Here is a 15,688-nt window from a genome sequence, read left to right as displayed (position 1 = left end):
CAGAGAAATTGATTTTGATTTTGCAGACAGTGATGGCTTAGTTTTAAAAGTTTAGTATCAAGTCATTTGTTTATTTTCTTTCAACACTTTGTCTGTAATCTGGAACTCCAGCGCCCTCCAGTTGAGCACTATCCACGTAGCTCTGGTTCTCACAGGGGGAGAGGGTGGAGTCCCACATGTGGACATCAGACATCATGTCAACGAAAGACTGATTCATGTCAAAGCCTCCACCATGGGAATCCTGCTCCTGTAGAAATTGCAGATAAAAAACATTAATATTGTAGAATATATGTTTTAAATCTAGAGATTCCGTAGATTAAATAGTGCTTAGCAGTAAAACTATAGAGATATTGGTAATTTAGGTAAAGCTATTTTACATAATTGCCCTGTTTATAAGTTATAGTAGTAATTAGTAATTAATAGTAATTAATATTTTGCAAAACTTTGTGTTTCTATGCCAACATAGAAATGCTGATAGATGGCTTTGTAATAGACTAAAGATGAATGTACTGTTATTTGTCAGGCAGAAAAGGAAAGAAAAGTTTGCATTCAATTACAGTCAATTTAAATGTCTTTATTTTGCTGTGCAAATCATGCCATGATCTTATCTTGAAGTCGTTCAGGATTCTGTGTGAAACAAGGAATAAGATTATAAATTATAGGCTAAACTTGGTGCTTCCTCATTAAAATATCTTTACAATGTATTTCTGTATCCTTTTTGGTGCTGTTTCTGAGTAAGGATCTTGTGAAAGGGTTATCCCATCATTTCTGTGGATTCAATGTTCTCATGTTGAAATATGAAGTTGTGTTGTTTTTTTCTTTGTGGTGCTGTGTGGTTACTAGTAAAAAGCTCAAAATAAGAGCTACAGTAGATTATATAGATAAATTAATTTATAATTGCATTTTTAGAATATATCTAAAAATTGGGGAACGATCCATGGGCTACAATGTATTGAGAAATGACCAAAAAAACAGGAGTTGCACTAAATGTTGTCCTGCTACTCAAAGTGAAAAATCCAACAAATCTCGTTATAGAGCTTAAATGATTCTGAAGATGGAAGACAAGCTGTGAGGCTGATTCTGTGTGAGGATGTTCCTGTTTGTCCCTCTGGAATTGTTCTCTGAGGGGAACAGCTTTGACTCAAAGACTTTTTGTGGGACTTGATGCACTGCGCCCAAAACCAACCTCCAAATTCATAAACCTCAAAAACATGCTTCTTGCAGTGAAACGTGATTTTTGGCCTTGCACTGAAGACTGTTTAGTTTTTTCTGTTCAAGGACGTTACATTTTTCCGGGCCTGATTAGCGTATTCTTGAGTTGTACCTGAAGGCCTTTCAAGCACTTTGTGGGACTCTGAACTGGATCCAAAACTAACCTCCATGATCATTTCTGTTCATGAACATTGTTCTGTTATTTTAAAATGATTTAACCAATGTACTCACTGAAATAGACTGAAGATATTGTACCAAGCTGCAGTTGGTAAGCTGAGGTCACATGTTCTATTGTGTATGTTAAAAAACTTACACTATTAAGTTTGAAAGGAAAATCTGCCAATTTAAAACCATGAAGTCAAATGATGCATTGACTGTTAAGCTGTGATGTTTAAAATGGTCAAATATGTCCCTTCAAGATTACTGTTTATACACAGAAAGGTTGCTGTACTGTGGAGGTGCTCTACTACACTTATTTTATAAGCTGGTCAGCAAACATGTAATTTTTTTCCATTTAGTTTTTCCATGACTGGATTTAATAGATGTTGAATAAATGCTGGAATCAAATACCTCTCTTGTCTTTGGTAAATGTATGCCAATGCTAAATTATTTGAAGTAAATTGCACTTTTAAAACAGATATAAAGAATGTGTCAACATTAAAAAAAATAAGTGCAGGATTTGGTTAAAATTACATTTTTAATTTTTCATTTAAATGTAACTTAATTTAATTATGTGTTGTGGTTAAAATGCTCTCTATTTTGACAATGTGTAAAGTTAATTTTTTTGTTTTTTTTGTAGACTTTACTTGATTTTTTAAAGTTGTATTTAAGTAACAGTATTTAATTTAAGTTTAACAGTGTATGTATCTCTGCATGCTGCTATAATAACATATACAATACTGCTAAGAAATCCACTGACTTTTGCACTTCTCATTTTTATTTTAAAGCTACATTATTGCCAAAGACATAAGTAATCTAATACAACCATTTAAAGAATAAGCTAAAGGTTTGGATTTTGCATGCCAGAAGTCTCATTGTAGCTTGAGCTCAACCTTGGAATGGATCTTTGCACAGAATGAGAACTGCAGATATTTTCCCCATCTTCTACAGCCCAGTCATGTTAAGAAGAGATCTCTAAATGGTATGGACAGGTAAAATGATCAGACTACAATAATTCTTTCATGTAATTGTTGTATTAAGATAAATCAGAAAAGGTCCTTTTACAAACAATGATTTAACATATCATACTTTACATTGAACATAAAAGCACAGAAAATGGGATTTCTGCCTTTCTACTATATAAATGGTATTGTTTTAAATTTTAGTGACAGGTCATTAGTTTATCTTCTATCAGCACTCTGTCTATAATCTGGAACTCCATCGCACGCCAGTTGAGCACATTCCCTGGAGTGAAGTTTAGATCATCCACATACTTCTGTATCTCACATGGGGAGAGGGTGTAGTCCCACATGTGGACATCAGACATCATGCCAACGAAACACTGCTTCAGGTCAAACCCCCCACCATGGGTATCCTGCTCCTGTAGATTTCAGAGGTTTGAGATACAGTAACTAAAAGCTAAATAGTACAATATTTGTATTGAAATATATACACTAGACACACAGTCGAGACCATTAACTATGATGCTTATTAATACAACTGTACCTGTCCTAAGATAATCATGGTGGATCCTCTGATTGCTCCAGAGCTGACATATTTCCTCATTGAAGGTTGTCCATCAAACCACAGCTGCACTAGTCCAGACACAGAGTCCCATGTGGTACAAACGGAGTGCCACGTGTTTGGTTTGTAGTCCTGCCCTCTATATTCTGTCTTTTTATCCCTGATATGGGGCTCCATCTCCTTGTTTGTTTCGTCCCATTGAATCAGGAAGGCATTGGTATAAGTTTGTGTGGCCAAAGAGAAAAGGGCGTGTTCTCGTTTGAGGTCTGTAAAGGACCTGCAGGCATTACAAAGACTTTATTATGCATGTACTTTTCACAGTCAGAGATACAATGAATTGTTTTATGCATTTTGCACATTTAGTGTTACCTGTGACAGACGGTTACAGCATTCAATTCCTGTTTTGGTGTTGGTGTCAGAATCACACGAGCTGTGTTGGTTTCTTGCGGAAAGGTGAACATTTTACCTGACAGATCTGTAAGAGGAGGGGGGGGGGATTGTTATAACAATTTTTTTTTTTATTATCATAGATTATCACATAACCATTAGCTGAAGCTAACATTTGACTAACTACATTATAAACATCAATGTTATTTTTTTTTAAATTAGGAACATACAGCACCATATGAAGCGCTGACTATTGACTATTGTCACACATATAAGCATTGCTCCACACGCCATCATTCAAGATTATAATAAACCTTTGGAGGAAGGAAGAACTTGCTAGGATGTCAACTATGGATCTTTTAAAAAGAGAGACACTATGGTTAATAAAAGCCTTTGTGATTCTTCACTTAGCATTTTGGTTTGCTTATTGTTTTGTCCAGTATCTATTTGTTTTGCACAAATTCATGTGTAGGTTTTTTTTAATTGAGTGATTAGTTCCTGATTGAAAAGGGAATGAGCACTAGTTTTTTGGCTGTCAAGTCAAGAAAATGTCCCATGTTAAACAAATTCACATTCAGTTATGAAATCTTACAAACATCCACGTTTGATGTTAAAACCAAATACTCTGTAGTTTACTTTTCTGTTGACATGTTAGATTTGTTACTAGTTATCTTTGTAATTGTAGAAACATGTTAGCTGAAAATTATACGAGTATGAAAATGGAAAAGAATAACATTATTTTTGACAAATACAATAGATATGCCTATAGACAACATTGTTAATGTATAGTAGGTAAAGATATTTTACATAATTTCCCTATTTATAAGTTTGCTATTGATATATTGCAAAATGTTATATTAGGCAAAAAGATTTTCCTTGTGAAGAGTATTGTGCCTATAGGAGTATTGCATGACATGTTTGTTAAGAAAAGTAAATTTAAAGCTAAATGGCAACATACTTCAACAAACTCCTACATTTCCATTTGGTATTCCATTTGTAAAATAAAAATGTTGTTTACCTTGAGGACTTGCAGCACATGCTGTCAGTGTCACCAACAGCAGCAAAAATGTCATCTAATACAAAGACAAAAAGACACCATGAAAAACACTCTTTGGGATTAGATCTTTGTTTTGGATCCAATGAATCCAACACTTACTGATACTCTGTGTGCTAAAGACAAAAAATATATTGACTCTTATTTACCTTGGACTGATACAATAAACAATACAGGTGAAAACGTTATTTTAAAAGTACATATAATACACCCACTACTTCCCTATTTCTCGCTGTGTTACTCTGTTTCCTTCTTTTATCTACTTCTATATTTCTTTGGCTTCAGATTCCTGTCACAATTTTGCAATAACACATCAAACTAAAAGTCTTGACTTAACACTGTACAATACGTTGCATATACAGTTAGTTTATAGCAAATGGTTCTCTGCTAAAACATTTACTTAAACGGGCTGTGAATTCAAAACAACAATAATATAGCAGAAAACAACTATTTGCTATGTGCCACTATAGCTTAGTGAAGTAATGGCGTCCTAAGCATGGAATGAAGTCACACTCCCTCTGTGTGTGTTGTAATCTAACCTTCTCTGTTCTTTGTTTTCATAGGCGGTCTGTCCATGCGTGCATGTTAGTGCATGTGAGAGCCTTGTGCATCGGTATCAGACGCCGAGGGCCGTGACAAAGTGTTGGTACTTGATGAGTTGGGGAACGATCTTTAAGAGCCATGTGGAGGCAATCCCAGACCACTTTGTTTTACTAGAAAAAATCCAGCCTCTCAAATTTTGATTGTTTGTTTTAAGGTGATTAAAACCATGTGATCAATAATTTTGTTTGGCTCATGTTTCCCTTTCTTTCCCTTCTTCGTCTTCCTACACTACAGGTGATAGTTTGTGCCCTGTGTTCTGAATGCACTCATGTACAAGTGTGCATGCCCACTTATCCAAGTTTAATGCTTAAGTCACGTGTCACTAACAACTACCAGTTATCAGTTCTATGCTTTCTTCACTCCCTTGATGATCAACTTAAATGACTCGCTGCAGCACAACATCAAGGGCCTATCTGTACTGTCACATCCAAATATTATATCCTCCCTGCAGAGGACTTCAGTGATGGAGGAGTCTGCACGCTCCTCTCTCCATTGATGTGATGAGATCCAGTAGCAGCTGGGTGAAGCCCGCAGGTCAGAGCGAATGTTTCCTGGAGAACGGCATCAGATCAGCCGGAGGGATGAACCCTGGAGAGGGATGAACCCTGGAGAGGGATCAGACCGGGACGACTAGACAGAGCACACTCAACTCAGCAGGGAAAACCTCTCTCAGTTTGACTGAGCTTTCAGACAAGATGAAAGACAGTATATATGGTAAGGAGAAAGAGAGAAAAGGCAACACTGTTCAGTCACAATTACATTTATTTAACAGTGGTTACACTTGACATTTAGCAACATTAATAAGGACAAACAAAAGATCCAAAAATCTTAATTTACAGAAAAGGATACAAAGTGAATTGATTAAACTAAATTATGCAGGTTGATGGGAAACTGTGTATAAAAATGAAAGTCAAACTCTTGCCGTTGATGTTAAGGGAATTACAACAGAGTTGCCTGCCTCAGAGTTAGACTCTCTAACAATACTGGATGTACATGGTTATTGTGAAATGATTCAACTCTAGTGTTAAAATCCTATACGGCTGCTTTAATGCGTGTGTCTAAGATTCTCTAAGGCAGAGGTCCTCAATCTTTTTAGAACCAAATTGTATTCATTGAGCTATGAGGCCTTTTGTAAAACGAAAGAAAACGTCATGGTGATTTAAATGAATTAATCTGAAAACCTTTCACGGACCCCCTGGCAGTGTCACAGACCCCAGGGGGTCCCCGGACCCTACTTTGAGATCACTGCTCTAAGGTATTTGTATAACTGATAAAAGCCTACACAGTGCCATTGTATCATATACTATGTTTACAAAATGGAACAATTCAAATATGATCACACAAAGAGAGACTGAAAGGAGTTTCAATCAATTGCCTTTGTTGACTTTGTTGAAAGTAGCGAGCAGAACAATAAGTGTAAATTGCATAGTCTTGGATCTATGACATCCAAAACAATGAGCTGGGGTTACCTAATAATAGAGCTCTTAGAAGGCAAGTCACTGTGGTGTCTTTGTGTTGGCCTTTTTCAGTGCATACCATTGTTTTTGTGTCTGTAATAGTCTCTATGTTAGCAGTGGTTTCTCACTGCCGTCCTGCGTATCAGTCCTATCCCAGCCCTGTCGAATGCGGGTGAGGCTGCGATCCACACAGGGCAGGAGGAGCAGCAGCTTGAGCACTATCAACACAGAAGGCAACACCAGAGAGAACATGTAGGCCGGAGGCATGTACCATTTGTAGGGACGAAGGAACCCGGACCAGCCGTACAGGTAGGTGTGAAGGGTACAGAAGAACACTGTCAGGTATCCCAGCTTGGACTGGAAGAGAGAAAAAAACAGTAAGACATTCGCAGATTCACATAGTTACATTTGCACTAATAAACACAGAACTAATTACTGTGTAATAGACTCAGTAAGTGATAGACTGACCTTTACAGAGACAAGCTTTAACCTATACATGTGAACACAATCATCTACTTACACACACACATACAGTACTGTATGCACATAGTGATAATTCAACTACTGTAGATAGGAAATGTGCACCCATACACACTTGCAAATTTACAGGCATGTAGATCCATTCCGTAGACATGAACTGAACCTAAAGACTGTGGCGAAGGATAATGTATGCCCCCCAAATTACATGTGATGAATAACTTAACATTTAAAGCAGTGCTCTAATTTGGGCTGGAGTAAAGGGGAGGAGGGTGTGGAATGAGAAAATGAGCTTGACATGACCCAATTACATTTATGAATGAGTTTGTTCCCTGTAGTGAGACCGATTTCATTTTCGATTGGTCAAAGTGGGGGAAAAAAGGTAAATACTTGTGGCTGCCGAGTAAAAACAATCACAGCGAAAGATTTATCAAGGGAAGGATGGAAATACCACCAACACACTTTCAACAGATTACTTCCAACGGGAAGTTGGAAACATCTATCTGGCCCCTGTAACTGTTTTCCATCTGGGCTAAAGCACAGAATCGTTCTTATGACTGTTTTTCATCTGGGCTAAAGCACAGAATCGTTCTTATGAGTCATAGCTTAAATAGTTGTAAATAGTTTTTCTGCCAGTATTCAAACACTTTAAAGGTCCAGTAGGTTATCTGTAAATGTCCACACTAACTGAACCTCAGAAGCCTAGAGCATAAACAGATGCAGATGTGGCAGAACATTTCATAACGCACTTTAAAATACTTCCAGTGGGCACCTTGTGAGTGGATACCAACTGAGCCTATTTAATATTGTGAGCATGTATCTCTGTGTTAACTAAATCATCAATCTGGTTGTCATTTGCAGCTTTTCAAGGCCACAGTGTAGAGGTGAGATAATCAGTTGTCCCAAATTATATTTCCCAATGAGCTTGTTTCTATTCATTTTATCAGAAGCTTACTAATCAAATTATTTTATAAAACATGTCTCTAAAATGTCCGACAATGTGTTTGCCAACAATTCAGTTTTCTTGTTGTGTGCTACAAGTGCCAAATCTGTTGGCTACAAAAGGAGTGAAGCCTTTGCTGTCATTCTTTTTAAGGGTATAGCATTTAAGTGCAAAGAGTATACACACATGTACTTTCTTAATTTGTGGGCTGATCAAGATATGAACAGAATACAAACAAACTTTTGGTGTTTTAGGTTTCCTGGAAAGGTTTCAATCTGTTACGCAACATTTCCCGTAAAAAGACACACATGCACAAACATGTGCTTAAGCTGTTGGACAGATTTCTTGGGAGACTATAGAGCCAGCACCACTGGAAACTCCACATTCTTCCAGTTGTGACTGCCAGTGTTTAACTGTGTAAACAAGATGCAGGGATTCAGATACATTTTGACAGGATGCACAACATCTGTACCTGTATGAAACTGAACTCCCTCCAGCTGAGAGCGTTGCTGACAGAGGGGAGAGAGGTTATTCCCAACAGGAGAAACAGGCCAAATCCCAGAATCCCCATAGAGTAGTAAGAGTCTGCACGCCAGGCCATGGTGGTGTCAAACACTGACGTTCGGTTCTCCCTGATCTTAAAGTGACAGTACACAAGCCAGAGAGATGTGTATTATCAGTTTCTGTACTGAAACAGTACAGCATTATGCAAAGACATCTCAATTTATAGTTGTATATGAAGGCAGTACTTTTAATGCTTATTATTTAGCTTATTTTCCAGCTGCATGTTTGTCTTACCTGAGAGATGGTATTCGCAGAAAGCCGGAATCTCACATAATATCTAGGGAAGAAAATTATAAAACTGTTTAGAGAAAAAAACATCAGGCCTCATTCGTTTACATATCTAAGGTAGTTATAATAATAATAATACATTTATTTTTTTAAATAAAAGGTACTCAAAGGCACGTTACAAGGTAAAAACAAAGAAAAACAATAGCAAGATCAGTAAAAAAACATCAATAACAATAAATATGAAATATGAAAAATAAATATGAAATATGAAATATGAAAAAGACAGCATAGAAACAGGATGCAAACAAATAGCAGCAGGGGTTGTAGCCGATTCCGTGGTCTGTCCCGGGACCATGGTCTCTGGCAGCGACCAGTGGTTACTGCCACTAGGGGTGCTAGAGACACTGGTCGTGACCAGCTCATCAGTGGTTGCGACCATTTGCTCTGTGGCACGGACTAGTGGTCTCTGGCACGGACCAGTGGTCACAACCACTACGGGCGCTAAAGACACTGGTCGCGACCAGCTCCTCAGTGGTCTGCTGTGGTCCCTGTGGTCTGTGAAGCCGCTTTAGTATTTTCTCCCCTTTCCTATCGTTTTGGCAGCGCTGTTAGCTGGATACATGTCAGAGATCATAATCGTTTGTCTATAAAATACACTCTATCAGATATATTATGATTATTATTATTGTTATTATTATTGATTATGAAGATCCGTGTGGTCAGGACCAGCTGGTCTCTGGCACAGACTAGTGGTCACAACCACTAGGGGTGCTAAATACACTGGTCGCGACCAGTGGTACAGCGGTCATGACCAGCTTCTTACTGGCACAAAGGGCACTAAAATTACTGGTACTGACCACCTCCTCTGTGATCTGTTCTGTTGTTTGCACCAATTGAGTGATCTGTGGTGTGTTTGTTTGTATTTATTTTTAATACAACTTGTGTTAGCAGAATCGCCTAATGTGAGAAGCCATAATCATTTGTCTATCCAATGTTATTTATCACTATTATTAATAGAAATCATAATAACAATGATTAAATTATTATTATTATTAGTCGTAGTTGTATGAGTAGTACTATCGATTATGCAGGTCAGTGTGTTTGTGACCTGCCGCACAGTCCTGACCAGCTCCTCGCGACCAGCTCCTACCTGGCACGGACCAGTGGTCACTACCACTAGGGGCGCTAAAGACACTGGTCTGTCTTGTGGTCCTTGTCATCTGCCTGTTGTCTTGACCAGTTACTGAGTGGTCTTTGGAGTAGTTATTGTACATTTAATACACCTTCTCCCCTTTCTCATTGTGTTGGCAACACTGTGCTGAATAAATGTAAAAATTAATAAATAAAAATCATTATCTTTTGTCTGTCAAATATTATTGATCATTCCTATTAATAGAAATCATAATAACAATGATTAAATTATTATTATTAGTCGTAGTTGTATGAGTAGTACTATCGACTATGCAGCTCCATGTCTTCCTGACTGGTTTAAACTTTACCAATGTGTTACATTTTAAAAGCTTGTCACATTACCCTTTGTATCAAATCTTGATCTAGAAACTAATGTCAAATAAATGTAGTGGAGGAAACAATGTAGAGTTGAGTGACAAAGCAACATCAAATGAAATACAAAACTGTAAAAGTTTAATTAAAAATTCAACTTAAGTAGCCTACCGTACAGTAACAAAAGTAACAGTCGAATCATCTTGATTGATCCAGCACCTGATCACTCGATGATCGTTCTTTTAAAATGCAACACATAGAAATTGTAAAATAATTCTTTTCAGCATAGATCATTTCTATAAGGTGTCCAGAACAACATACTAAAAGTCCTAAGAAGTCCTCCAAAATCCAAATCCAAAATCAAAATAAAACTTCATACAATGAAAGTATCCATGAAAAGTAACATTTTTGTTTTACAAGTTTCTTGGAAAAATCTTTATATTGACATCAAGAATTGATTGCACAATCTTGCCTGCAGTTGCTTTCTAAATTCTTCTAATTTTTATTTGCGAACAACCCTTACCTAATGACATTCCCCCACAGATAACATCAGAAGAAAGTCAGAATAGCCATCTTAGTCATTAGTAACGTGGTGAGATTACATTTTGCTACCTTGTTGTGGTGGGGAGGCTTGTGTGCCTCCGTGACCCTGAAGACTATACCGGCGGGGGTTATATGTGCATATTCAAATTCATTTCAAAAGAAACTTTGAGTAAAGGAAAAAAATAGCCCCATTGGGGTGTATTGTTGCCTGGCCTTATTGGCACACATCTCGGATTGATGAGAATTTAACATATTTCCTCAACTAGGATTTTTTAGGACTTTTAATATGTTGTTCTGGACACCTCATAGAAATGATCTAAGCTGCAAAAAAATCTTTTATAATTAGTCTGTCGTAAAACGCTACTTGGCTGGACTATTTGTGCCAGTAAGAAGATGGTCATGACCGCTGTGCCACTGGTCGCGACCAGTGTATTTAGCGCCCCTAGTGGTTGTGACCACTGGTCTGTGCCAGAGACCAGCTGGTCCGTGCCAGAGACCAGCTGGTCCTGACCACACGGATCTTCATAATCAATAATAATAACAATAATAATCAAAATATATCTGATATAGTGTATTTTATAGACAAAAGATTATGATCTCTGACATTTATCCAGCTAACAGTGCTGCCAAAACGACAGGAAAGGGGAGAAAATACTAAAGCGGCTTCACAGACCACAGGGACCACAGCAGACCACTGAGGAGCTGGTCGCGACCAGTGTCTTTGGCCCCCAGTGGTTGTGACCACTGGTCCATGCCAGAGACCATGGTCCCGGGACAGACCACAGAATCGGCTACAACCCCCTCTCACAAATAGAAACAGCTAAGTTGGTTACAGGTTAAAGTCAGCTTTAAACAGATGGGTTTTGAGTGTGGTTTTGAAGTTAGTAAGTGATGTGGAAAGTATGAGGTGTTGGGGGAGAGAGTTGCAGAGGGAGGGGACAGCAACAGAAAAAGCCCTGTCCCCCCAGGTTCGGTGCTTGGGGTGGGTGAGAGGTGAAAAGACGTTGGCATCTGTGGATCTGAGGTTGCGGGTGGAAGTATGACAGTGCAGCAACAGTAGCAACAACTCTGAACATCCTTTTATCATGTGACTGTTGTTCCACTCTTCAGGTCACGGAACAACTGAGTTACCTCTGTGACAACAGCCTCCATCCACTGAGGAGGACTGTGAGATGTGGCTGAAAATGCTAATATAAATGTTCATATAAATTCAGGCTTATTTTTAACAACGGCCAATCAAAATCCTTTCAACCGTTACAAACACCTTAGCAACCACCTAGCTACACTCTGCAAAGAGTTTGAGAACTCTTTTCGGTGTGACTTCCAGTTTTTTCTTCTAATAATGCACTTTTCTATAACAGGAGTCCCTGTAAGTTTATTTAAGCATTTCTATGAAACTGAAGGGAAATTCTCAGAATTTTCTGGTTACATACAGTATGCTTTTAATCTCAGTTGGGTCTAACTATTATAATGCTATATAATTACCCTACTATTTCTGTATTGTTACAGTACACACTCAGTTGCCAGGTTTGGGAAACCTATCATAAAATAAAATGCAACAGCCCTGTAACTCAATTTATATCAATGAGGGTTGACTAAATATTAGATCTCAGCACAAACCATTGTGTCTAAAATGTACATAAAGTATATTTATATGTATTTATATTTTCATGAAAGAATGATTTATTCCAGGGCTGTTATTACATTAGATTAGTTTAAGATATGTGTTCCTACTAAACTGGCTGAATTGACTGTAGTTAAAATTACTAAAATACATTTTTGAAGGAGTATGTTACATACCTTATGGGGATGATGAGAGTGTAGAGCATATGTAGAAAAGCAAAGCCAAGTGCTACCAGTCCCAGCTGTTTCCTGCACAGCATCCAGCGATCCAACCAGTCAGGAAAACGCCTGAAACAAACATATTTTGACTTGCAGGATACAATATTTGAAATATATTGGAAATTGTCTCTGCAGACACTAAATATCAATCTATCCTGTTTTAATGCCGGACCTGTACTTAGTGCCTCTGTAGAGCTGAATGAAGCCAGCTATGACACCGGGCAGGTAACACAGAGACAACATGATGAGAGACACAATGGGAAACACCTGCAAGAAGGTTGGTAGTGAACACAGAAGTGGTTACTGTGAGGAACACATGCCCCAGATCCAAGTTAGTTACTTTAAAAGAAAAAAAAATGCTACATTTTTAGAAACACTAAACAGTCTTCACCTTGTTGGCCAGGGACACCATGATTCTAAAGGAGTTGTCTTTCCCCTGTTCAACAAACGCATAGACAACATCTCTAATGACCACATAGACAAAGATTAAGGCAGTGAGGCTGACGGCCACGTATAGCGGCATCCTCCATTCTGGGAACAGCTGCAGTGGGAAGTCCTCTAGCTCTTTGGCTGCTGACAGAGAACCTTTATCCAAAGCACCAAAGCCAAGTTTGGTGGCCACCTCTGCTACTGCCTGCTTTGCCTCAGCACCGTTTCCACACAGGTACACCTGGAGCATGGAAATACAACAACACCAATAGTTTTTAAAGCAATCGAAATGCCCCATGTGAGGAGTATATGTCTACATTATTTCATATTTATGCATTTATGTTTATGCATTTGTACACACAATGATAAAAGGATGGTTGACTCCAGAGGGATTGAACATAAAAGTACCTGGAGATGCCTGTGTCGTTCTGTGTGAAATACTTAATTTAGTTGAAGAAAGCAGGTAAAACAGTTCTCAGTCAACTCCTAGTGGTGTTGCTGATTGTGCTCAAAATACACCAACATACATAAACACACACCCCTCACAACACACACTCCTGTGTGTTTTTTACCATCTTCTGGGATTGCACAACTGGATCAAAATAAAACAGAAAACCCCACATATGCTGCAGCTTTGCAGTACAGAGCGAGAGAGCAAAGCATGTGATAGAGATCTTAGATCTAAAAGACACTGTGGAGTTAATTGATTCAAGGATACATCAGAGATGGCATTCACAGCAAAGACACGAGGCTGACTCCTCAGATTTGGCTTCTTTTACTTGGATTTGGTTTGATCAAAGCTTCAAAATGAGTTAAGTTTGGACTGAAATGCTTTCCTTTCTGAAAGAGACTATTATTTTTAACTTGTTGGTCAACGCCCCACTGTGCGAACACATCAGGGAATTGTAAAATGCTTGTAGTTCTGCAGCAGGCAAATAATTTAACAAGCAGTGCAGAATAGTTTAATTCTAAAATGAGACTTGTCACCATTAGAAAAAAAAAAAGGTGCATTCCTAAATAGCAGAAGAAGAAAATGTAGTACTTTTTAAATTTTAGCAAGTGTCAAATACACTTAAATACTAAAATATTTGATTGAAAACAGAACATCACTAACACATTTATTACCTGTCTATTGGCATCTGAGGGTCCATTCTGCAGGGCCCACGCAGACAAGGTGTTGAAAGCCTTCACCACATGAGCTCCAGGGATCAGCCTGGACAACAAACAACAAACGGTTTCACTTCATGTTCCACCAGTTGTTGGTGATTTGAACCACATGATCCATGAAATCTCCCAATATTTTAGGTAATTACATTATTGCCTGATTTCCTCTTACCTCTGCAGACATTCAGCATTGGCCTCTGGGTATAGATTCTTCTTGGGGTTGTTGCTGACGTCCACCAGCACCTTCCAATCAATGAAATCAGCAGAGTGGATGAAAAGTTAGAAATGAACCAACTGATATGTTACAGAATGGATTCTGACTGGGCAACAAGGTACCTTTCCCTGGAGTTGAGGTGCGAGTGTTTCCAGGAAGTCATAGTGTTCTCTGTGAATACAAAGAAAGACCAGACTGGCTGACTGGGCTGCTGCCTCGTGGCTCATTGCCTGCAAAACACACAAACGCTATTGTCATGCATGGCCATTACAAGTGGCAACACATTCACTTATAATAGGCTTGACGTGTTCAGTGATAGTTCACTAGTCCTAAGTACATATTGCATGACAGATGAAAACAAAACCCAGCAACATGTGTAGACACACATGAACACACACATTATCAGTGACCTTGTTTAGCTCAGTCAACTTTCCAAGCCTGATAACAACTTTTGTTTATTTTCCCCCCAGTACTATCTATGCACTTCTATCTACAGTTATTTGTTTTGGTGCGGGACCATCATGCAACACACATTCTGAAATCAGCCACAATTACCAAAAAAAAGTTGAATTCCAGAGTTTGAGAAAACAACCTCATGCAGTGTGTTGTACCTGAGCTCCCTGAGGCAAGGGGCCACAGCTGTGAGGTCTGCGGCTGCCGTACACCACCCTGTAGCCAGAATGGAGCAGACGCTGGCCCAGAGAGCGCCCGAAGTCTCCCGTCCCAAAGATACACAGCAGCTCCTGCTCAGGGGCAGCTGCTGTGCCCAGAGGATACAACGACACGCTCTCTGGCTTCACCTCCTTTGACACGCTGCTCAGTCTGTCAGCCGACATGGCCACAGTCCGACACAAACAGCAATGATATCTCCTGTGGATTTGACAGAACAAAACACTGCACCAGCTTTTCTGTCAAAACGTGTAATGTGTCCAGATTCAAGGCAAATGTAACAAAATAGTCTTCAAAGTAACAGCTCTTCTGGATGCTTGTGGAAAAAAGTGTCGGCCAATGAAGTCCATGTGTCTGCTCTTCTAACTCATTACTCTTTAGACTGATAGATTTTCTGGCTTGAGTCAGTTTTTGTATTGGCCCATCCCCTCCCATGGCTCAGGGTGAAGTCTGTCTAAACTGGGAAACTCCATTGCAAAAGGTGGGAGGTTATGTGTGTCTCTGCTGGCATGGGTGTCAGTCTATGTCTCTGTTGTTTGTGCTGGGAAGTTTTGTGGAAAGTTTCAAGCATGGCCTTCTTCTGGAACGCAAACATCATTCTCATCATTCATTATAGAGGTTTTTCCGGTTTTACCAAATCACTGCCTTGACTACAAACATTATAAAACACAAACAGAGAAAGGTAGTAAGTGAATGTCCCAATTCATTTGTCACGG

The 15,688-nt window shown here is 38.8% G+C and overlaps 2 protein-coding genes across 3 annotated transcripts; both read right to left on the bottom strand.

The window, feature by feature from the left end:
• Positions 1-18: 18 nt before the first annotated feature.
• On the bottom strand, positions 19-4,546 carry LOC144518984 (C-reactive protein-like). 2 transcript variants are annotated; one of them, XM_078251867.1, is made up of 6 exons: positions 4,486-4,546; positions 4,301-4,355; positions 3,265-3,370; positions 2,878-3,172; positions 2,646-2,752; positions 19-247 (listed from the first exon to the last, which is right to left on the bottom strand). In XM_078251867.1, the coding sequence occupies exons 2-6, from the start codon at positions 4,353-4,355 to the stop codon at positions 214-216; spliced, it is 597 nt and encodes a 198-aa protein (XP_078107993.1). In that variant the 5' UTR covers positions 4,486-4,546; the 3' UTR covers positions 19-213. The 2 variants fall into 2 exon arrangements, with proteins under 2 accessions (XP_078107993.1, XP_078107992.1); XM_078251866.1 differs by lacking the exon at positions 19-247 and having other exon boundaries at positions 2,386-2,752.
• Positions 4,547-5,683: 1,137 nt separating this feature from the next.
• Positions 5,684-15,483, bottom strand: LOC144519703 (metalloreductase STEAP4-like). Its single transcript, XM_078253045.1, has 10 exons — positions 14,915-15,483; positions 14,426-14,533; positions 14,262-14,332; positions 14,051-14,138; positions 12,888-13,166; positions 12,669-12,763; positions 12,455-12,565; positions 8,615-8,657; positions 8,289-8,453; positions 5,684-6,753 (listed from the first exon to the last, which is right to left on the bottom strand). Exons 1-10 carry the CDS (start codon positions 15,137-15,139, stop codon positions 6,502-6,504), a joined length of 1,437 nt encoding a protein of 478 aa, XP_078109171.1. The 5' UTR covers positions 15,140-15,483; the 3' UTR covers positions 5,684-6,501.
• Positions 15,484-15,688: the final 205 nt, after the last annotated feature.

Source organism: Sander vitreus, chromosome 6, assembly GCF_031162955.1.
Source record: "Sander vitreus isolate 19-12246 chromosome 6, sanVit1, whole genome shotgun sequence".
Lineage (NCBI taxonomy): Eukaryota > Metazoa > Chordata > Actinopteri > Perciformes > Percidae > Sander > Sander vitreus.
This window is presented reverse-complemented; position numbering and strand designations above follow the sequence as displayed.

Bases quoted from the DNA above. Each gene is read 5' to 3' on its own strand.
- LOC144518984 (XM_078251866.1), bottom strand. From the start codon at position 4,355: ATGACATTTTTGCTGCTGTTGGTGACACTGACAGCATGTGCTGCAAGT. The intron at 3,173-3,264 runs GTAACACTAAAT...TAATGCCTGCAG, and splicing joins GCTGTAACCGTCTGTCACAG to GTCCTTTACAGACCTCAAAC. The intron at 2,753-2,877 runs GTACAGTTGTAT...TGAAATCTACAG, and splicing joins CCATGATTATCTTAGGACAG to GAGCAGGATACCCATGGTGG.
- LOC144519703 (XM_078253045.1), bottom strand. From the start codon at position 15,139: ATGTCGGCTGACAGACTGAGCAGCGTGTCAAAGGAGGTGAAGCCAGAG. The intron at 14,333-14,425 runs GTACCTTGTTGC...ATTGATTGGAAG, and splicing joins CACCTCAACTCCAGGGAAAG to GTGCTGGTGGACGTCAGCAA. The intron at 12,764-12,887 runs GTGAAGACTGTT...ACCTTCTTGCAG, and splicing joins TGGTGTCCCTGGCCAACAAG to GTGTTTCCCATTGTGTCTCT.